Consider the following 23,635-nt stretch of genomic DNA (forward strand, 5'->3'; position numbering starts at 1 on the left):
TCTCAGAGCTAACCAAGCTCTTTATTAGGGTGTTTCTATTAATCAAAACATTTCCATGATTTGACTTTTCATGAAAATGGTAATGAGACGTGGTGTGTTTCTTCCTCTTGAGATGCTTGGCTCAACTCCAGTGCCAAACATGATCAAAGGTTGCTGCTATTTAGGATCTGTTGTATGATCTTTATGGACAACATAGGAAGCCTCAATCCAATTTTTCGGAACAAGTGTTCTCATTATAGCAATATCATTTAGCTTTAAAATAACAGAAGGAAAGTGCTTTCAAAAAGAATATAGTAAAAGTATCAGCTGGATTAAGGACTTTATAGCAATTCCTTGTGACTGGAGAAGTCACAGTATGATTTAGTACATTCTTATTCCTTTTAATACTGCAAAACTGATTTAACTCAGAAGGCAAAATGGATTTTAGGGCACATCCCAGGCCTTCAGCCCACTGATAGCGTCTGCAGTGTTGGAGACCATGAGAATGCGATGGATTTCCACATTGCTGAGGGAGACTTACAACACTTGCATGTGGAGAACTAATATTTATATAACATTTTTAATATTTCTAACATATGTAAAAGCGATATTTTAGTTTAGCAAATGGTTAGACAAATTTTGCTTTCCTTAGTGGTGATTTCCCACTGATTCCCATCATCTGAGTAAAAAGAACCAAACTGCATGCAAATATTGGACCTCATCCATGACTACATGTTCACCCCACCGTTACGTCTCCATGTATTAATTAACATTTGTAACACGTTTCCAGAGCAGAAAAGAGCTGTTGTTAGGGGGCAGCTCATCAAAGCACCGTGGTAGTGCAGTGCCACCTGCTGATGTTCTGCCTTACTACAGCATGGTGTAAAAGGAAACATTTCAACCCCTCACCGTCAGGTTTTCCCTTATTACTACTTCTTATCGTTACCTTCCAGTGTCCAAAAGGTTCATTTTATACTTCCCAGAAGACGTGTGCTGCCATGGTCCCTGCCCCAAATTGCGTGCATTCTCCTGGGTGATGTTATGATGATATTTTGCTCTATTTATTTATATCTCTGCAGTAACCCATCAATCCTTACACTCAGCAAGTGATTGCTTATCGTTTTCATGCCACTGTGGTTTAAAACATGTATTAAATTAACTGTCCTAGGGGCCTGACCTCAAATAAATCACTATATCTTTTCTAGTAACCCTTTCTGCACCCACACAAACACATACATGCCACTGATGTGAACCGCTCTTTTATGCAGCTGGTGAAACAGGTGATTCTGCTTATAAACCATAAAATATTGATGTCTCCTGAACAAAGTCAGATATTTAGGGAACTAAGTAACAATCTTTTCAATGAATTGAAACTTCCTGGATCCAGCTTGTCCCTGCTGTTAATGAAACTATATTTAGAAATGATTTTTTTCTTCTGTGGCTGAGTTTTTTGCTCTCACTATAGCAGAAAGGTTCTCACATAGGTTTGGCTTAAAAGGGGGGGTTAAAGTCAACCCACTTCAAGATCTCCACCTTGTCTAGAAGTTCACTTCACAACATGACTACATCATTTATAGCCAAGACAGTCACAGCACATTGCAGGATGGCAGCTGTGATTATCTTCACTTAATATTCATTGGAATATAAAGCACAGGGAATTTTAAGCACATGGTCCCAAGTTATAGGATGTTCCTTCAATGGTCACAAACTTGTACTGAAGCCTATATAGTTACCACTGGAAGGTCCCACAGGGCACAAATCACCGTGAGTTTGAAAAACAGAAGACCATGGGGATGCCTCAATATATGGATATCATTTTTGGACACATTAGTGCTGTTACCCTCAAGCACAAACATTGTGGGTACACAGTAATAAAGGTGTATTCACCCTAAAGATGAATAACTCACTTTATGTTTCCATTCCTGTTTTTTTTTTTTTTTTTTTTTTTTTTTTGTAGCCATAAGAAAGGGTGTCGTAAACATCTACATTATATGTTTAAGATATAAATGTGAAGGCTTTTTTTTTGTTTGTTTTGTTCTATTGTGTAATTGCCCCTTTTTAATCTCTCCCTTCAGCAGGATTTTGCTGACAAAGTAAAAATCTCATCTTCTGCTATTTCTTTACAGGTGCAGCTGTTTTGTTGATTAAAGGTCTAAGAAATTTCTTGACAATCTGAAATCCTAGAATCAAGGAATTCTGCTGATAATTCCATTATCATTTTTCTGGTACTTCTATTAGGAAGCATCAGTACAAAGGAAAATGAAGAAAAAAAAAAAGTGCAAAACCTAGAAAAGGTACTTTTTAAAAAAATATTTATTAGAAGCGTGCTTTGAAATGACTGAAACTAGGTTTCAGCATGCAGGATATTTTTTAATTAAGTCATAGTTATACAGAATATATTACAAAATGTGTCTTATTCTCCAGCTTTAATAATCAAATTAGACCATTTCAAAGCATCCCTTTGAAATTACCTATTTTGCCACGTAATCAGTAAAATGAAGTGCTACAATTCAGGCTTCATTAAACCTGGGAAAATTTTCCATTGTCGTTATTAGTTTCAAGTGGAACTTTAAGGTCATACACCATGTCCGTTCTGCTGGGGAGCGTACACATGGAACATTACATTCTCTGCCCAAAAAACCTATCAGATGAACCAATTTGTGACCCCACTAAGGTAAACATACTATTTCAAGGGTTAGCTAGTAGCGGAGCAACCAGCAGTAGCTGATAATTCAGTGCAGCTCTTACAGTGCAGAGCCGTTGTCTGGGGTTCCCTCCTTCTATACCCTGCTTTTGTACAAAATCATTAAAGCACACAAGCAGACTAAGCAGTGTGATTAGTCAGAGGTAATGAAAAGACCTAAGTCAGGCTGTCCCTCTGAATGTGGAGAGCTTTCTGTGGATGGGATTGCCCCTCTATGGTGTCAGGTGTGCCCACACCTGGGGCTTGGTGAGCCACCCCTCTATTTCCAGGGGACCACCCTGTGCCCATGATACAAATCTCTGCTGCTGTGTGCCTGCCTGCCAGCTTTCCTGGTAGGGACAAGGCCTCAACCCCTGGGCAGATGCCACGCAGGAGAGCAGTGTGACCTGAGCAAAGCACCCCAGCAGGGCTGAGCACTCCCAAATCCCACTTAATCCTTTCACAGGACCCTGCCACCCTCTGTGCCTTGGTTTGACTTGTTCTGCTGAGCAGCTGCATCTCGTTGACCCACGTAGTACTAGGCTAATTGTTGGGCTTGCCAATCTTAGAGGTCTTTCACAACCTAAGTGATTCAATTATGCTGTGAGCCGTGCTGTGGGCTAAGGATCAGCCTTTTAGCTCAGAGGCTGTGGTGCAGCTCTGGCTGAGACCCCCCGGGGCCACAGGACCAGGGTGCCTGGGCTGTGGTGCAGCCCCTTGACAGGCTTCCCTGAGGAGCCTGCGGTCTCTGAGTTGTGTCTGTGAAGAAGGAGCTGCTGTGACTGAACAGGGTGCTAGGCACTTTCTTCGAGGCTCCCTTTCCCCACAGCAAGTTGGCCCCGCTGATCGCTTGGCTACCCCTGAAATAAAACTGCTGGTCTGTTATAGCTGTTAAGGTCTTTGAATACAATCAGCCTCTGTCAGGCTAGCTGATGTCCTTTATTAGATCTGTTAGGAGCTGGACTCGATGATCCTTGCGGGTCCCTTCCAACTTGGGATATTCTCTGATCTGTGCAGGGCACGCGGTTAAGGGACGAATCCCTCCTTCCAGCCCCGCTATCTCCATGGCTGCACAGCGCAGACCCGCCCGCCGCCGTTCCTAGGAGACGGCACGGCCGCCTCGGCACCACCAGGGCCGGCACCGGCCCCGATCCCGGCCCTGATCCCGATCCCGGCCCCGATCCCTGTCCCGGCGCCTCCCGCCCCGCCGGCACCATGGCTGAGGTGAGCCCCCGCCATTACCCGCCCGCTGTGGCGTAATGGCGACCCCTCCACCTCTGCCTGCGCCCCTACACCTGTTGAAGGGTCGAGGCGCTGTTGAGAACAGAGTGCAGTTGGCTCGGTTGTCGAGAGGTTATTTACATGCAGGGTGTAGTAACACAGACTGTAGGAATACCTGCTGTGTATATATTTCATATGTTGTTATTGCTTTTTTCGCTCTCTGTATGATCACAAACGTAACGAGATCGAAACTGAAGCACCAAGGCTTTCCCTTTTCCACACTGAATGCCCTTCTGCACTAATGACAATGCAGTTTTTAACATTTCACTCCTGTTTGTTGTTTTTTCATCGAAGTTTCTGACACAGATACAAAAAAATAATGAAATTGGAGACTTGGAAAGGAGGATTTGGGGCTGGTGCCCCTGTTCTCAGTATATTACATAGCCTGAGCTTGTGTTCATGCCATAAGAGGCTAGTTTTATGCTTTTAATTCCATCTTTTCCTGGTGGTTTAAATGTGCATACTCTTAAAACCAACTGAAACAAGTCTTTGCTGTCAGATTTTTATTTTTAAAGATTCTTGCCTTTCTGTCAAAGCTGTTTGTGTTCAAGCAGGGACCTGAACAATTTTTGAATCCTTTGGTTTTGAGGGCAGGTCTGTGAGGGTGCTGTGCCTCGGGGAGCCGCGTCTCACTGCCTGGAGATGCTGGCAGGAGATCTGTGCTCCTATCCACATCAGCCTCCGTCCAAGATGCAATTTTAAGGAAACACCTAGGCTTCAGATAGCAGCACAGAGATGCTCCAGGTAGCTGTGAATGGACTTCAGTAATGGAAGTGAAGCATTTGTGACCGAATGAAGCATCCTGTGGGCTGATTTATCTTGCTTCTTAGCAGTTCAAACTGTTGAGAAGTGGCTGTACACCTCCCTTTGGTGTGTTTGCATGCCATTGAAGGTTATAATGGAAATTATTTTAAGCAGTTGTGGAAAACATTAGTGGAATTTGGTGTCCATAAACTAAGCGGGCAAAATTTGGCTTCAGAACTGAGCTAAATTGGATATTCCCACCATGAAAGGTTTAACAGAAGCACTTTCTGCAGGGAATGGGTTTGCTTGCATTGCCATTACTGATGCTTTCACATGTGCTTATCTGGAAGTGATTTGCTGGCACTATTTGCATGCAAAGAGTAAACTAATCAGACTTTACAGTGTAGAGAACTGAGAAGAATTAAAGCTAAAATACTGGCCTACCTCAATAGCTGATGTATTGTTTAAACACTGCCACAATATTTTCTAGACCTATCATTAAAATAGTTGTGGTACTCAATTGCAGGAGCTCTGACTGTTAAAGCACAAGTTATTTCAGTAAAATCAGGAGAAATCAATTTGAAGAATAGCCTGAAATGTGCATATTATACCATAGCAAGACCACGGTTATTACAGATTTTTTTGTCATGGTGTCTTAGGAGCTGTTAGGTACTCAGTGTATTGCTTTTTTTATACTTGGGGGTCATAAGTGAGATGTTCAATTCCTCCTGTTAATTGATTATCTATCTAATTTCATTCAGGAACAGTCTGCCAAACTGTATTTAGAAGAAAGTGCATTTGAAGCACTGGAAAAAGACTTCCAAGAAGTCATCAATCTACTTAAGGGAGATAAAACTCTGGAAAAATTCCAAATAGAATATGAAAAGCTCCATGCTGTTTTGAAGAAGTCCCATGAAAATGAGAAGCGTCTCATGGAAAAATGCAGGGAGCTGAACGCTGAGCTTGTGGTGAATTCATCTAAAGTAGCTGCACTTACGAAGCTCACTAAGGATGATCGGGAAACTATATCATCAATGAAGGCGGTAAAGTTTTGAATAGAATTAAATATGATAGGATATAGTTAATGAAAAACATGGTAATAAGAAAGCTATCTGCAAGAACACTTTATTTTATGTAGAGACCTATCTGGAGAACTAAGCATAGAGCTGGTATCCCCAGTTCCTTAACCTCTGCTTTGCTACCGACTGCTTTGTTTCCTTAGCCTGATATTGTCACTCCTCCCAGTCAAATTGTGTATTTATTTGCACAGGGATAAAACTAAGCCAATTCCATCAGTTGTCAAGTACTAAATGATAGTTTATATTTAAGCTTTCCCATATCTATAAAATAGCATATCTGCATTTCCAGCTTGCACAGTTTTTGAGACTGCATTCATTAATATTTTTGAATTGCTGCTTGGATGTTAATTATTGCCAGACTATGAAAAATCTACTTACATGCTGAAATATGGATTGTAGACCAGGGAAGTGTCATCAGCTCACTTAAATAAATGTTTTATGGTGTTTTTGAGAAGGAACCCTATATAGCATTTCAGTGTTACTTCATCAATTTACTCTGGTGTGTTCTTTGTCATTATTGATTTGAATTCTGTCAAAGTGCTTGACTTGCTAAAGAATAATCAATGTTTTTAGCCTCATACTGAGGTTTTACCACCATGAACCTAAACCTGAAAAATCATCAGAAGATGGTACTTTGAACTTTTTTCCTCTTCATGGTTTAAACGCTTAGGTTGTACTACCCAGCTAGACTTTAATTTAGCATTTAGTTGAGAAACCTACATGCCTTGCAATAAAGTGTTAATTTCTGAGGGTAGAGGAGGCTACAATGTTCTTAAATGCTTCAAAATAGTGATTTACATTTTTTATGCTATAGACTTACTTTGTTCCAGTAAAATAAATTCAGTGTAACAATATGAGCACTGCAGAAAGAGATGTCCTTTAACATGAAGTTTCTTGTCCATAGAATTCCAAAGAAAATAAACTCAGAATAAATATAACTAGCAGTGCTGTCACCCTATGGCTGCAGCTTGCCAGCCCATGGTACTGCTCAAAGCATCCTCATAAAGGTGGAAAACCACATATAAAATCTTTTTGATTTTCTCTGCCACTAATCCAAAACCCTAGTAGGGGGCTGTCAGGAGCCACGATGATCCTTGCCATTTTCTTTCTGCTATTACATGTCTATACTCTGAGTGTGAACAGTAGCAGAGGCAATCCTTCAGGATGTTCCCAAGCTGAGGCAACATCATCTTAGTAATGTCATAAAACTGAGTGCAAGAGTAGGAAAAATAAGAGCCTTTCCAACATCAACAGCTGAATTGAAGCTAAGGTGAGGGATGGCTTAACAATATCAGCTACTGTTGAAGCAGCTAAGAGATTTTGTAGTGAAAAAGCTGCTTGACAATACGATCCCATTAGAAGCAATGTGCAATACACACCCTGTGACATTTAAATTCCAGTTGTGTGATGTGGGACAAGTAAACAGCACTGATACTTTTCATTTTGGCTGGGAGAATTAGTCTTTCCATTAAATGTTCAAGAATTAGTTGGATGTTATTTATGATCACGTCATGTGTTGGGGGTTTGATAGATACACCCTTCATATTTCATGTTATTCTCCTTTCTGAAGACTGCAGTTTTACTAACATTCAAAAAAGGTATTTCACAGGTGCCTAAGGCAAACGTTGAGGAAGGTTCAAGTGCTCAAATAGCAAATATGATGTTCTACAACACTAAATTAGACAAACAATGCTCTAGTGTTTCATTATTTACAAGTATTAGAAGAATCCCAGTGGGCTGTTCCTAGAAAAACAGTATATTTGCTTCAAATTAAGGTCCTAAATCCTGGTGGCTTGATAGGTCATCTGGGTAACAGGTTTACAGCCTTCCTTTTCTGGGTCATTGGTTCATATACAAATAAAGTTTCAACTGAGCTGCAGAGGCAATATTTTTCTCCTTGTGAAGCCTGGTTGTAATCAGTAGGATTTGTATAGGGGCAGGGGTTAACTGTGCAAATCAATTGCTGGTAGGACCCAAGTCAATAATAATCAATAGCTGTTACTGTCTGATGGCACTTCAGTGCTCTGTTTTGAGGTTTTAATGAACTGGACTTAACAGTCTGCTGTTCACAGTCATGTCAGGGGAACTAAGGGCCAAGCTGAACCCTAGGGGAATAGAATACAACTCTCTTTTTCATTGATAGGGAAACTGATCCATACAGCTGCACTGGAAGAACCCTAGAACAGGAATTTATAGTTACCAAGTTTTCAATTTCCAGGAGAATCAATCCAGTATGCTAATAAAGCAATTCATTAATTCTCAGTCTCTTTGCAGCAAAACCAATGTGATCTTCAGGGCTATTTAATGAAAAAAAAAAAAAAAAAAAAAGTAAAGCAGTCACATTTTATGAATTCTGCTTCACATTTTCCAGAGTACTTCTCCAAATTTTTTTTGAATTGTTTTAAATGCAAACACCCAGTATAGTTCCATTGTTAATTATACAACAAACTGCAACGCATGTTCCTACTTCCTGGGTACACAACACATTCTGCATTCTTTCAGTCCTTTCTCCACTGAGTAATTATGTGATTATTTTTTCAATTAAGGCATCCACCTTCAGAAATTTCCTCCTCTTTACTTTTGAATTTAAAGGAAGCAATTTATTGAATCTTTACTCAAAGTATAAAAAACAACCAAGAAAGCCATCACAATGAAGCCCACTTTTGCTGACGCTGGAGTTTGATGCATTGTTTTTTATTTAGATGTTGCCTGTTAATGAGGCCATCATCCATAAATGCTAACCCTATTGATAAAAATTGTTTTGACACACATCAAAAGCGAGATGTAGTTCAAGAAGCTCAGCTTCTGGTTACCTGCAGTCACTGCTTACCTGAGTGACCTCATGGACTTCAGGGGATCAGTTTTGTGAGTACTCACCCAAGTACAGTTTTGGGCCTGAGGACTCACTGAAGCCGGTAAGACCCCTCACAGGACACACTGATATTATTCACCCCAAGACCCAATCATAATGATTTAATTCACCAATTTTAATCACACTCTAATCAGCCATCAGGAAGCTTTGATTTAAATAATCAGCTTTAATCTTATTTTCAATTTGCATTTCTCCTAGAGAAAGATTGGTTGCCTACACAGGTTAGCAAATCTGAAATGTGTATTTACGGCTATATTTTATGTTTTTTTTACCAACCGAGATGATACACTATGTCTTTATACCATTATTGCAGCATAGCATGCATTTATTTAAATTTCATGTTACAACATTTTTATGTAAGAGAATAATGAATGAAAAAGTTTTATTTACTGTGTGATATTTAATACTTTGTGTGATCATTGCTGCATTTGAATGGAAATTAGAACCCAAAATGTATAAAACAAAAATGCACTACAGTATTTAGAGCTGTTTTAAATATTCTCGACACATAAGTGAAAAGCATATTTTTCAAACTGAATTTTGAACTAAGTAATTTATTAAGTAATGAAAATACTGTTTGCAGGTAGAGAATTGTACCTGGTTCTTTGTAGTAGTTGCTTATAACCTCTATAAGAATTTCAGAACAAGTAAAGCCCACTTTTTATTAATATGCTGGAGGTGGGGGTGGGGGAGAGGGAGAACAAGCATTCCTGATCTTTGAGCTCCGGCTGGTTGCTCTGGTTTTTCAAATTTGTGTCTGCTGAACTAATTGAACAAATAAAATGAAAATGTATTCCCCCTCCAGCTTAAAGAGGCCACAAACGTTATATTCTGTTAGCTTTTCAGTACGTTCTGGTAGCCTATTGCTTCTGTTAGCTCAATGACTCTGAGCTTTTAATTTAGGCAGTAAACAGCTTAGCGCTACATTTATTTGATTTAAAAGAGCTCAATAAATATATTAACCATATACCATAACATAGCTTGTCATCATTTTGAATTTAATATTAAATAGATTTATTTTTAGATCCAGAGATGTTAATTCAAATAAAGAACTGCTGTAAACAATTTTATATAAATTAAATTATAAATTATTAAATTTAATCATTAATTATTAAGTTATCTGATATTGTTCATTGTGGACGTATTTTTGATTTTTATTTTATTTTTTTAGCTTCTCTAAATAGGTGGTTAAAACCAAAGTGCAGTAGGTCCTCACAGATGCAAATATACAAAGAGGGAGCAAAGGACAGAGTAACATCTTTTTTTTCCTTCTCTGAAAAATAGTAATTTGGATGTTCTTTGTTGTAACAGCTAACAAGATTTTTAGAGACAAGTGAACTGTTTGAGTATATGGGACGTCTGTAGGCACTGCAGCTTCAGTAAATGTTTAGATGTTAGTGGGATTTACATGACCAAAATCTCATAGAGTGAGATTAGATAATACTTAGGTCTATGCGTTAGAGAAAATAAGTGAGAGTTTTTGAGTGTGAATTGACATTGTCTGAATGGCTCAAAATACTTGTTATGCCCTCATTCAAATGGAAAGACAACTGGCAAAGAAAACTGCTGTGAATCTGAGCATGAAAAGACATGAAACTCTACTTGCTTAATTAACAAAAATGCAAGGCAATTAATTTTTAATTTGTTGTTCATTTTCAACCCAATTTAATTTCTGTAAGTCTTTTCCATTTTGTTCCTAGGAGATTGAAAAGGCCTGGAAAATGGTGGATGCAGCCTATGAGAAGGAACAGAAAGCAAAGGAAACAATTCATTCACTGCAAGAGGAAGTTGCGCGCCTGACTAACATGACGGAGCAGGAATCTGGTCTGTCCTTGGGTCAGGAATACAAGTAAGTTTTCCAGAGAAAGGGGGAAAGCCTGATCTGATCTCTGAGCAAGGCCTTTAGTATATTCAGATATTCCCTTCCAGGAAATGTGCCAGCACGTAAAGCACCTGGATGCATTAGAAATCCACTCCTTCACATTTTGGCCCTAAAGTATTCTGTTCCTGGGTAAGAGATTTCCTTTCATTTGAAGGCTTTGTCATCCAGCCTTCCACTAAAATATGTCTCTCTAAAGACAACTCTGTGGCTGCTTTTTGCATTTTCCTGAAAGGGCTGGGAGCTGTGACTTTGCCAAGACCTCAGTCCTGCAGTTTCCAGCTGCTCAGGCACTCCGTGATTTCTTCTTAAAGCTCCTTTTGTCTTGATCTCCAGTTCCATGCTGCCCTGTCCAGTGACAGGGCCATACAGGCAACTCCTCTGCAGGTGTCCAGCCCTGTAGAGTGTTTCCAGCTCTTTTAGAGCAATCAGGTTGTTTTTTAAGGTTGAGCTTGAACCCACATTGCAATGTTTGGACTTTCTTTCAGATTGTAAATGTGTCCAAAGAGGCAATCTGTTTTATTCTTACATTAGGTGACTGCAAGACATAACCTGGTTAGGTGACCAGTCAGGTAAACTGCAGAGACTTGTTGTGATAATGCAACAGAGGTTTGGTCCCTACATGGTTTCGCAGTGGGCAGGGAAGAAGAAATTTTGTTCCATTACCTTTCTGAGCAACTGAGAGTTTCTTCAGTCCCCTGAGGATTGGGATATAAGAAGAAAGAGTGGTTTATTGACAGGGACTCTTAACGATCACAGTAGGTAAAGCATATAATTTGATTGACCAAAAGACCCTTAATCCAAGAGGAGTTTAAAATGAAACAAAATGACTTTTAAACTCTGGTTTCACATGAAGGATCCTGCTCTGGCATAGGAGGAAGAACAGAAAGGGCTTGTGACACTGTTTGACTATTGTTTCCTTGCTTCCAGTATCAGAGATTTGCTAAAACTTAAAGAAGAGATAACAAAGGAGCGAGACCAACTCTTGTCAGAGGTCGTGACGTTACGCCAAAGTCTAACTCAAGCCACAGAGCAGCAGCAGGATACAGAGAGGGCAAAAAACGAGGCAGAACAAGCTGTAATGCAGGTCTGTACAGCTCACAGGGTGGTGATTTTAGGCTTTGTACCAAACCATTCCCCCCTTCTACAATTGACTAGTATGCTACTACCTGTTCTTCCACAACTCAAACCTTTCCAGGAGTGCTCAGAAAAAAGTCTGTTGTGAATTATTTTTATGGTTTTTCTCTATTTCTTGGCTACATCCTTTGTAAAGCGTATTGTCATGTACCAGCTGGTTCTACAGCTTTCTAATACCCTGAATGAGGCCAGGGTGCCTCTGCCTCAGTCACAGTTGTCTTTCATACTGGAGATGCTTTTTTTTTCTTTGTTTCTTTCCTGCATTGTAAATCTGCATGCCTCCAAAGGACCACTTAGAGCTTGAGTGGAGGACCTACATCCCTTGCTGTTGACAGTGGTTGTCATATCATGCCGTATGATCATTTTTAAGAATGTATAAAATTCTGACTTTAAGCTAATTAGGCTATTTTCTCCCACACTGCTTCTAGGAAGCTTTTTCTGCACCAACATGAGAAAGAACTTCTTCACGGTGAGGGTGACGGAGCACTGGAACAGGCTGCCCAGGGAGGTTGTGGAGTCTCCTCTGGAGATATTCAAGGCCTGTCTGGATGCCTACTTGGGCGTCCTGCTCTAAGGAACCTGCTTTGGCAGGGGGGTTGGACCCGATGATCTTTTGAGGTTCCTTCCAACCCCTTCAATTCTGTGATTTTCAGAATCCCACTTTTCTAATGTTTAGAGACCTCCTATTCATTAGACCGATTTCTACCTACTGTTTTTGAGCTTAAATGATGTTTCACTTCACCAGTTTCCGTACAGAGCAGTCATATTCCACCCTTGCTTTGCCCTAATTGTTTTCTCTCTAAGTTAGGCTCTCTGTTTTTCCGACATTCTGAGGAGACATGTCTCTTTACTGAGCAATATGCATAGCTTCCTTTAAATGCATATAGCAGCTGGAGGTACAGAAGACTGAGGATCAATAGGATACCCACTGAAGGGAGAGAAAGCAGAGAAGGATGGAAAATGGGATACAAAACTCTGATACATCAAAATACAAAAATGCAATAATGAAGAATAGAAAAATATATAGAAGAACATAAATAGGGGCTGGACCAAGACATCAAGAGAGGAGAAATGCAGAAAAGAACACTTAAACAAAGAAAAAGAGATGACATGGAAGCAGCAGTTAGCTTGCAGGTTTTTTTATTAATCCCAAATAGGAAAGGGTTGATCAGCCCATGCTCCATACACAGTACTAGTTTCTGTTTCTAAAGCACTTAGTTGGGAGTGTAGTACAAGAGAATGTAAATCTTGGCTCTTCTGACAGCATTGTGGGCGTGGGAGAAAAAAGAGAGGAGTGAAAGTCCCATCAATACTTACTGAATCTTGCCAACCTCAATCTTCTGATACCTACTTCACCAGCCTTTAGATTTACAGGATTGTTACAGCTCATGGAACCACCTCCCATTCTCTCAGTATGAAATTCTGCACTTCAGACTGCTTAAATGACAATGTTTTTTGAAGATCCTGTTGAAGACCCTGGCAGTTCTGGCAACTTTTCATCAGGCTGAGAGGGAGAGGAATCTGTAAATGAAAAGCATCTTTAAATTGCTGGTCCCTGTCTGAACTGGATATTTCCTTGTGGATCAGCCCCCTGTGGATTTTCTCTGCTGATTCTGCTCCATCACATTTCTGGGGAGGGAGAGAACACAAGTCACAGAAAATTCTATCAAATACGAAGGAAAGTTCTTCTTTCAAAGCTCTTGCAGAGGAACTTTGAGAGCAGAAAGATTGAGAGCACTTGTGAAAATGAACATTGCTCTGATATCTCCCTCTTTCCTTTATTATCAATGTAATACATGCTTCTGCTGGTGAGATAGAAAAATAAAAATAAAAATCCTTGCAATATAACATCAAGTCCAAATTAGTTTTAACCCTGCATTCAGAACGTACCACTTCACAAATAACTTACATCAGAAAATACATTTGCTGCTGTGTCTCCAGAGGAATGCTTTGTGTCTGAATTCTATCAGACCCTTCTGCTTGAATGAACTGACTGGTGTTTAACAAATCCTTGTCATCAATAAGTAGGTTCCCTCATACCAGATTTTTAGTTCAGCCACTAGATAAAATACTTCTGAGAAGATTCTGTGTAGTAATGGGTACAGTAGTATAGAAGTCATTGTTTTCAAAATCAAACATAGTAGAATAAGAGGTGAAAGGCCTCACTTTCCTAAATAAAAGGCAGCAGAACTTAAACTTTCATCTTCTCAATTGTTACAGCTTCAGCAAGAAATCCAGATGCGTCAGAATGAGGCATCACGAGAAGCTCGAAAGAAGGAAAAAATTGAGAAGGAGCTGAAAAATCTTCAAGCTGAAATGGACAACAAGCAATCTGAGATCAAGAATTTACAGCAAGTTATGCACAAGAACAAAGAGGAACAAGTAAAAATGGAACGGCATCTAAAAGAGCAGAAGGTAGGATACATGGCACACTTTTCATTATGTATAATATTAGGGTCACATTCCAAAATATGAAAATTGATGAAATTTCATGGAGAGGGAGGGAGATTATTTTAAGTCAGTATTTTTAAAGATTTAAATATATATGCACATATATATACTAATAAGTAACCATTGAAAGCCATCTGACAGATTTCAGATAAAATTCCTCACAGCAATTAGTAGTGGATTGCAATGATATACTTAGAGATCATCCTGAGAAGATGAAAGCAAATGAGACAAAGTCTGTGAAGAGCAAGGATGAACCAAGCGTTTGCCAACTTGGACTTCTTTCATATATTGCCAGATTCACTATAGTGGCATTGGTAAAATGATTTTATGTCTGATCCCTTTTTCCTTCTCTGTCACAATAATTTTTAGCTACCTCTCAAGCTTGTGAAAGTGTTTCTGTCAAAGGGCAGAGAACTGTCTTCATAAACCTTTTTGATTGATTTTACCCATTCTTTTTCCAAAAACTTTATCTGGAAATGTCCTAACATAGTGTTCTGCAAGTGTTTGAATTTTCAGGTTTTCAGTCCATTTCCCCTGACTTTGAGAAACTCTCAGAGAAGCAATTTCAGTAAATGGCAGGAGAGATCTCATCACTGTAAAACAGCCCTACCTCAAGGGAAACTTCCTTGGGAGCTGTGTGTATCTTGTAAATTTATGACTTTTATGGCTTTATCTTCCTTTTGGGTCCCTGAATTGGTGAGGGTGGAGATTTGTGAACTTTTTTTTTTTTTTTTTTCCCAACATAGACTCTTAGTAAAATACTTCACATAAATAGATAAAGAGAATACTTAATTATTTTTCTGAACTTCTCCTCCCTACAAGGAGTATATTGAGATGCTCAAGTGTGTGCAGAGAAGAGCAACAAATCTAATGAAGGAAGTTGAAAAAAAGTGTAATGAGGAACAGCTGAGGAAACTGGGGTTATTTAGTCTGGAGAAAAGGAGGCTGAGGGAGGATGTTATTGCTTTCTGTGACTGCCATAAAGAAGGCTGCAACAAGGAGGGTGTCTGTCTCTTTTGTCAAGGGACAAGTGATAGGATGCAAGGAAACATTCTGAAGACGTGCCAGGGGAGGTTTAGATTGGATATTAGGAATAATTTCCTAATTATGGAATTAGGTAGCACCTAATTAGGTAGCACTAAAGGACATGTTTTAGTGGTGGACTTGCTAGGGCAGGAAGATGGTTGGACTTGATGATCTTAAGGGTCTTTTCCAACCTAAGTGATTTTATGAATGTCACTGAATGTGAGGTAGCTTTTGAGGGCAGCCCCATGATCTGCCAAGACAGTCACATTATTTTTAAATAGTATATCTGCAATTCTTAGTTCTGTTGTATTCTTCCTCCTCTACTTTCAAGTAGTCCATTTCAAGTTTTCTAAGTGCCTATTTTGGAAGCATTCCGTTGTCCAAATTATCCTGGAAATCAGTAGTTTACATAATGTACAGTGCCAGGGGTAATTAACCAGGCTACTGCCCTGTTTCATTGCCTGTGGTAGCTTTGAGTTGTCTGTGAAGGCATTGCATTGTCTTTCACAAAATGTCTGTCCAAAACATAGGCTATTCAACTGTCCAGGAGTTAGAGATCTGCAAGGGAAGGTGACTCCGCTATTGCAATGCGATGAGGTTACTGTTAATCAACTGAATTGTAGTTGCCTGTGATGCCTGCTCTTACTCCACTCAAATTTCTAATCTGTTATTGCTTGCACAACAGTGAAGTTGATTTGTTACAGCAACTGTAGGCTTCATCCTACCCGTGCTGAAGTTGCAATAAAGAATACCCAGAACCACAATGTAATCCTGGCATTCACAACACAAGAAAGAAGCAATATTCCTTGTTTTTACATTCTTTGCTTCAGCATGCAGTTGGAAGAGGGCGATTCTGCTTCTCTTACTTTAATTTTTCTAACAGCATAGTGCATATTGACTTCATCAGTTTATTGCACATTACTGCTTGAAGTGAAAAATACGGTGATCGTTCTTTGCTCACTTATGGAGTAATGGTTGTTAGAGGAAGTCTCATCAAGCAGAAGAAACCACCAGCAGTTCCAATATTGAAGTGTATGTTCCCCACGCAGTCTGTGAAACTGCTGTTCTGTGCTTATGACTGAAGACAAATTAGAGAAGAAAATGGTTGTGTCCTGGTCTCAGCAAGCCATGTACCCAGAGGAGTGTTATTGGCATATTAATGTAGGATTAGCTCGCTAAGAAACAGAGTTCCCCTGCCCTCTGCTGATTAAAGTCATTTGAATCTCATACTGATTTTCAGTAATTATATGTAGCAACTGGTTGTGTTACGTGATGCTTGCCAAATGCCTAATAAGAATTAAAATATTTATCTACCACTTATGAGAGAGACCTGCTAAGCTCACGGAAAAAAAATAAAAGACACCGGCTGTGTTATTCATTAGAAATTATCATTTCCCCTAGTCAATATGAACGTTTGTCATATTCCACATTAGTAATTTCATCAGCAATGAAGAGTGGGTTTTAAGCAGAGAACAATCTGCAGCAGCTTTTATCTCCCGGGGAGATGGAAGGTTCTGTCTTCATGGATTTGCAGATGTAATCAGATTAAAAAGGAACTAATAGGATTGTTTCTTAATCTAACAGATCTTGAGTGAAAAAGCTGGTAAGGAACTTGAGCAAATTCAGGTTAAATATAGTCAGCTCGTTCAAGAGAGTACGCAGCATAATACGATGTTTGAAAATGTGATGAAGGATGTCTATCAGAAGACAACAGAACTGAAAGTAAGTACCAGAAGGTGTATCCATCCAACCAGACATGTCCCTCTGACTGTATGATCTCAGTACCTGTACTGATGGTTCCCTATGGGTAGTTTTGGGGGAAATCTGAGGAATGCCTAGGAATAGAATCTGTTGCTTGATGCCATTTTTTCTGTGGTGGCTGATGAAGTAGTCTGCAACTGTATCAGCTGAAAGCGTAACACGTAGCTGGCTGGAGGAGCCCCATTTCCATGCAACGCACAAACCAAAATGTTCAACTCAGTGGGTTCATAAAGGACACTTGGTACATCTCACAAACATAAGGTATTCTTTAAATTGTGAGATCTTCACGAGAAAGCAGTAACTTACTTTCTTACAGTGATTGACATAATCTGAATGTTGTCAAAACCCATTAATAAATGGTAATAAATTATAACTACGGTGTCCTGGAGAGCTCCACTGAAGGGAGCTGCTTGCTACACTAAAATCCACCCCCTCCTTGCCCTCCAGAGTCACTGGAAATCATCGGGAAAGTGAAATATAAGTAACCAAGGCAGTGTTTTCTTTCTGATCTAGATTGTTTTCTTGCCTGACTTTGCATTGTTAAACAGTTGTTTTATACCATGCAGAGGCTGGTGGGTTTCAGTAGGGGAAGGATGAGATGATTCCTGCATATGATTTTTGGGCTGTGTTGAGAGCGTTTGTGATAAAGGGTGTAAGTTTTATGCATAAGTTTTAGATGTTATTCCTTTGTTTACCATATCTTGCTTTTTGTATCCTTTTTGAGGTTAAAACACTGAACGTATTAGAATATTCAGGTTGAAAATCATTATCTTATCAAGGCTTAGTCATGGCTAGCCAATTCACCTAACAACAATGTTTTCCAATAGGGAATTATTATTTTTTTTTAATTGAGAACTGTTAGTCAGACTGATAAAAGCTAACTTGTGACAGATTAAAAGCTCAGTTCATAACTAATCTAATGCAGAACTTCCTGATTTGTGTGGTAGGAGCTTGTTTTCTGTTGTATTTTGCTAGGCAGATGGGAGGACATTTTTCTTACCCATTTAAGAAACAAAGTACCATGTCTCCCAGGTTATTTGGTTGTATCGTTACTTCTAGCAATGCCATCATTGTGTAAGACTTTACAAAATGTTCAAATGTGACTTACGTTTGTGGCTCTACAGCATCAAAAAGAGGACTTCGATTCCATCATCTAATTCTAACTTCTGGAAAAGTTGATGGAACTTGTAAACTCATGCACACAAGCTTCTGGGGGAAGGAAGATCCTGCATCCTGCACAGCTAGTAATTAAGCTAGTTGTTAAAGCTTCTAAGAACCCCAGTTGTCATCTAAGATGCCCTTTTTGTAGGCACTGTGCTAGCAGTTTAATCCTGCAGTGTAGTGAGTGCCTCTAGCATGGTGTTAGGCAACCTGAACTGTGAAAGTATTTGTAAACTTTTGAAGATTGATGTCAGGAAGAACTGAGGAGATTCATATCCTCCCAGGGGATACTCACCTACCAAGATTCATCATCTTACAGAACCAATATTTGATGCTCTAAATGGAACGCTGTAGTCTGTGATGGCTGTAAAAGCTTACAGTACTACTGAACTTATAGGGGGAAGTAATATTTACTTCTTAAAAGTAAAGAAACAATTTTCGGTTGTGATAATGGGTTGCTGTTCCAGGTAACTGGTTCCTTAATTTCCATGCAGTGTTTTGATTGATTATTTCCTCTTCTGATTGTACAGAAAATAAGATGAACTCTACCTTGTGTTTTTCCTTTAAAGCCATGGGTTATGAAAGAGATGGGGATAACAGATCCCTGCTGTTAGGGACACGCCATTGAACCACGCTACAGATATCATTCTCATCACAGTCACTGTCCCTAATACTTCAAAGGAGATCACAGCTGCCCATGTTTAATCTGCAGGACTAATTGTGTAGTGCTCTATGAGGTGTGCAGCTGGGGATTCTTTATTGAACATCTTCAGCCCTAAAGCATAAGGTTTGATAATTGTCATTGCCCTACCTTTGTTTATTTATTTTTTTTCATATGGTTCAATGAGCTAATCATCTGCTGCTAGGTGATCCACAACACTTATACCTTTGCTTACCAGGGCACTGAATTTCATAGAATAATTATATACTAAATACAGAGCTATTTTCTTTCCATGGGCACTTTCTCTTCCCCTTCCTTGTTGCTGTTTTATAGGCCAAAGAGGAGGAAGTGCATCAAATGCGCCTCGAAATTTCAAAGCTGAACAAATTAAGAGATGTTCTACAGGGTAAGCTGCGTGTTGCAGAGGAACAAAAAGTTGATGCAGGACATGAGAGAGAGAGCCTAAAAATTGAAATATCTGGACTAGAGAAAGGTAGGTGGCTAACTAATGAATGGATCTGTCTTCTTATCCACGGTTTGCTCATTCAGGGTACATCTTCCTTTCAGGATCACTCTCTTTAGTGCTTGTTATGGTACTGTATAAATGACAGTTGGAATGTATGACAGCCTTTTCTAAAACCTCTTAGGGTCACAGATTTCTCACAGTGTAGAATAGGTGGGGTGAAAATAAAAAGGACATAACTGAAATCGTGGTGTGCAAGTTTGTGCCATGTCACACAGAGTGTTGTCTCCAATGTACATGTATTGCTCCTGCTCTAACCTGTGAGAGAAACGATCTCAGACCTTACTGAAACCAGACATGGCTAGGACACTTTTTTCCTAATTGCTTTGATTCTGCCGAACCATTCATCATGAAAATGAGTGTATGCAAGTAAGCTGATAAACTTACTTCTGGTACTTTATGGATTCAGTTGTTCAGTGGGTATACTAAAGCTGTACAGGTATTGATATCAGCTTGCTAGCAGATCTGGAATATTTTAAGAAAGAACTTTCAACATTTTTGTGAAATGGACATTTTGGAAGAAAATTTCTTGGGTATAGTAACATTTTTTTTTAAATGCAATCAATTGCAAAGTAAAATGTATATTAAAATAAAAATTGACATATTTTCAAAGTGATTTTCAAAAAAAAAAAGTTTTGTGAAGATTTTTTGGGTAAGGTAATATTGTAGATTAAATAATATTGTAAATAATAATTAAATAAGTGAATTAAGTAAAAAAAAAAGTAATATTGCAAAGTAATAAAGTAAAGAAATGTAAAATAAAAACATTTGAGGCAATGAGATCTCACCTTTTTTTTTTTTTAGCAAAAAAACCCTTTACTAGACACCTCATCTAGTTCAAGTTGATACATACTGCCATAAAGGTCGCTTCCTACTCTCCCTTGTTTCTACCTTATGTCCTGAAGAGATTGAATATATAAGATAGGAATTCCTCTGTGTGGCTGTATTTATAGAAAATCATGTCTGTTTTCCATGTGTCTCTGCAAGGGTGGAAGAGCTTTCCCACAAACGTTTTGCTTGTACTGCTTGAGGCCATGCTTTGTACTGGAGAAGAGAGGGGAACTTGAAAAAAAATAAATCAGATCCATACTGGAATGACTTAGAATGGCTGCTAATAATATGTCTTCTTGCAATACTGGACACATTTTAGCACTCCAGTGTACTTCATTTCCTTAGCTGCAGTTTTAGCGTAACTGTATATAATACTTTTTAAAATAAAATGCAAACAAATATGGAATGGTTAATAACTTTTTAATAGTATATGCACAATATTAATCTTGACCCATGGCAAGTAGTTTTAACTCCACTGAAGTCAATAGGATCTCACTGCTTTAAAGGAGAACTGGATTTCACATAAAGGGATTAGAATGAGACTGAATGCCCTGGTATTTGAAAGTGCTTCAATTTGCTCACTTTGAAGCTCCCTAAAAGCATTTGATTTTCACTGTGCTCCATGATTTCTGAAAGTTCAACTGCTTTGTGATATTTTGGTTTGAGCACACAAGTCCTTATACCGTTAATTACTGTGCCTGAGTTCTTCTAAGTACTGATATAAGTATTAACATCCTTAGCTGATACCTGAGGTTGCAAAACATGGTCACAGCTAATTGAACTCTTCATGTAATGTTTAGTAAGTCCACTAAGTTGTTTCTGCATTTTTAACATCTGTTCAGTTTGAATCCAGAATTTATACTCTTTCCTCCTTTTCTCTAGAGTTGGAGGCTGCCAAAAAACAGGCAGAGATTGACAAGAGAGCTATAAATGAGCTTATGAGGGAAAGGGATATGCTAAGTAAGGTGAGCTTGCATTGGTAATACTGATAAACAAACCTCATGGCTTGAGAATGAAATGTCTGTAGTTTAAACCCTCACAGAGAAACAGAAATGTTGTAGAATAAATAATGTTGAGTCAAACATTCAGTTTTCCTTAAGCAGATGCTTATGCCGCTTCTTTTCTGTGTGTTGAAATAGTGCTAGTACCCATAAACACATTAAATATTTCTAAGCTTTAAAATATAAACTGTCAGGGAGTTAAAAAAAATGCTATATGCTTTCACCTTGCAAACCCGTGTTATTTGATATCTGAAGAGTTGATTACATCTGTGCTTTTAGACTCTGGCATATGAAGTTTAATATTGATATAGACAAATGAAGTCTGTGATAGTAGAAGAACAAACCAAAATTTTGACACACCATGTAGCAGCTTGGAAGACTGTGTTAATACAACTCCTTGGTTTTTCAGTCCATTTCTCTTGCTGATCATTTTCCATCAGCCCATGGTTCTTGTACTACAAGCCAGCATCTCGTGTTTATGGGCATTCCTGAAGTGTAATCTAGTAAATTCAATGCTAAAAGATGACTTTAGCTCAGGTGCTTTTCTTGGTATGGATTCACTGTTCTGTGTCTTGACTCAAGAGGCACAGATTTTGCAGATTCCAAATATTTGTTTTGAAGCAGGGAAAGAAATTTCAAAGGACGACTACAAGGCTGATTTTGTAAAGATGAGATCTTGATGTTTTCTGTTTAATCCCTATGCATAATTTGAAACTAAGCTTGGTTAATTCAGTTTGAACTTGCTGTTCAGAAAATGAGAAATAAGGGTATTTGTGTTTATTAGTTATTTTAAATGCTACTGACATGCTTTACAATCTAAATGCCTTGAAGCTGGTACGGTTTTTCCAGTTGTTAATTATACAACTTGTAAACAATCCTATCCATTTTTTTAAATTTTTTTTTTTAGTGCAGACATTAGTGTTTTAACTTCAAATCAGAAAAAGTGCTATTTGGCAGCTCTGTTAGAATTTTTTATTTTTTATTTTTAAATTAGATATGTGGCTCAAGTATTTCTACTGAGCAAATTAGATAAGGGATAATAACATCAGGAAGTCCATAAACCACTTAGGTAATGGCATATTTTTGCCATAGTGATGGCAGTGTTGCCTTTTATAGCTTAAGAGTCATTTTGTTTCCCCCCTCAGAAAGTGATGAAGGCTACAAATGCCACTCAGAAGCAGATAAATTTGGTGAAGCTCCATGAACAGTCCAGGAAAAATTTAGAAGGAGAAATCCAGAATTATAAGAATGAAGCCCAGAAACAAAGGAAGATTATTTACCAGTTGGAGAAGGACAGAGAGAATCTCATCAATGAAGCCAATGAGCTCAAACAGAAGGTAGGAACAGCTTTTTGTGCAAGTGGTTCTTTGCTCTCTTGCTCTTGAAACTGTAAAGATTATATATACATTTCTTTACATGCCATTGGGAGGAAACAGATCAATAGTCTTCAGGCAGCTTACAAAGATTTCTTATTGTCAGTGCGTATTGCCTGCTATTGTGTTTCAGGTCTCTCTGAGGGAACCTCAGCCATGGCTGTTTATTCAGTGAGAAACTTGGGGTTTAGCTGGGTATTGCTCTTGTTCATCAGTCATCTGGGAAATGAAACCAAGGCAGGAGTTTAAACCCCAGCCTCTGACTTACACCTGAGTCCCACAGTTGCAGTTCTTGTATGCAGTTGGAAATTACTCTTCAGTTGTCCTATTTTATCTGCAAAGGACCTTATTTTGCCTGCCACTGGTGTCCTCAAATTCTGTTGAGGCCAGTGAGAGCTGACAGCGCTTGACATCTTTGTAAAATACTCAGTGTTTTGAAGGATTAGTCCCAGTATGAGTAAAACATCAGAAGATGTTCAATCTCATCTACAAAACAGAAATTTTGGAGGAATAGCTGCAGAGAAACACTGCATAAAAGTTGTGCTGTCTGGTGCCCATTATTATGTATGGCTTTGTTTCTGAAGGTATATTCAGGAATATGGTTGTAACATGTTCCATTAATTGCTGAAGATCACATTGAAGGGCCCTTGAAGAAGCTCATTGATTTACTGGGATTAACTTTCAAGCTGTTTCAACTCACAAGTTATTTGCTATCTTCTCACCTTAAAATTATCCTTTACATCTAAATGTGACCAGGGACTTTTAAATAGTGTTTTGCGTGATACATGTTCCCTTGTCTGGATTGCCATTTGTCATTTCCTAGGAATAATACTTTGCAGAAGTGAGGTTTGTCTTTGTTGCAAAGTCCCAGTTTGCATCTTTTCCTTGTAGTGAATTTCTAACAGTATAGCTGTGAGTTAAGAACAAGGCAAACAAGTAAGGATGGCACCACTACTGCGTTCTTGAGTAGGTTCATTGAGCTAAGCAGGTAACCAACAGCAACTGGCAGTGAAGTATACAGGTGAAAAAGTGAGAGGGTCCAGAAGAAAACTGTGAATATCTAAGATTTTCTGCCTAGCTTTGAACCCTCTTTACCAAATGTGAGAGGTGTAGTGTGCTAACAGCTCAATCATAATTGAGGATGCTCGGCCTCTCACAGGGCTGCTCTGTTGGGAAACATGTATCTTTTCTGT

At 38.8% G+C, this 23,635-nt stretch overlaps 1 protein-coding gene across 1 annotated transcript in view; it reads left to right on the forward strand.

Annotated features, from left to right (window-relative positions):
- Positions 1 to 2,563: 2,563 nt before the first annotated feature.
- CFAP58 (cilia and flagella associated protein 58) overlaps positions 2,564 to 23,635 on the forward strand; it is a gene marked incomplete at both ends in the record, with an annotated part of 57,193 nt that continues 36,121 nt past the window's right edge. Inside the window, 10 exons of the mRNA XM_084290215.1 lie at positions 2,564 to 2,653; positions 3,680 to 3,886; positions 5,449 to 5,730; positions 10,339 to 10,487; positions 11,448 to 11,604; positions 13,875 to 14,069; positions 16,716 to 16,853; positions 19,048 to 19,207; positions 20,951 to 21,033; positions 22,215 to 22,406. Coding sequence (XP_084146341.1) covers positions 2,564 to 2,653; positions 3,680 to 3,886; positions 5,449 to 5,730; positions 10,339 to 10,487; positions 11,448 to 11,604; positions 13,875 to 14,069; positions 16,716 to 16,853; positions 19,048 to 19,207; positions 20,951 to 21,033; positions 22,215 to 22,406 — 1,653 coding nt within the window. The remainder of the gene's footprint in view (positions 2,654 to 3,679; positions 3,887 to 5,448; positions 5,731 to 10,338; positions 10,488 to 11,447; positions 11,605 to 13,874; positions 14,070 to 16,715; positions 16,854 to 19,047; positions 19,208 to 20,950; positions 21,034 to 22,214; positions 22,407 to 23,635) is intronic.

This window comes from Netta rufina (genome assembly GCF_964035555.1).
Source record: "Netta rufina genome assembly, chromosome: 7".
NCBI classification, from domain to species: Eukaryota; Metazoa; Chordata; class Aves; order Anseriformes; family Anatidae; genus Netta; species Netta rufina.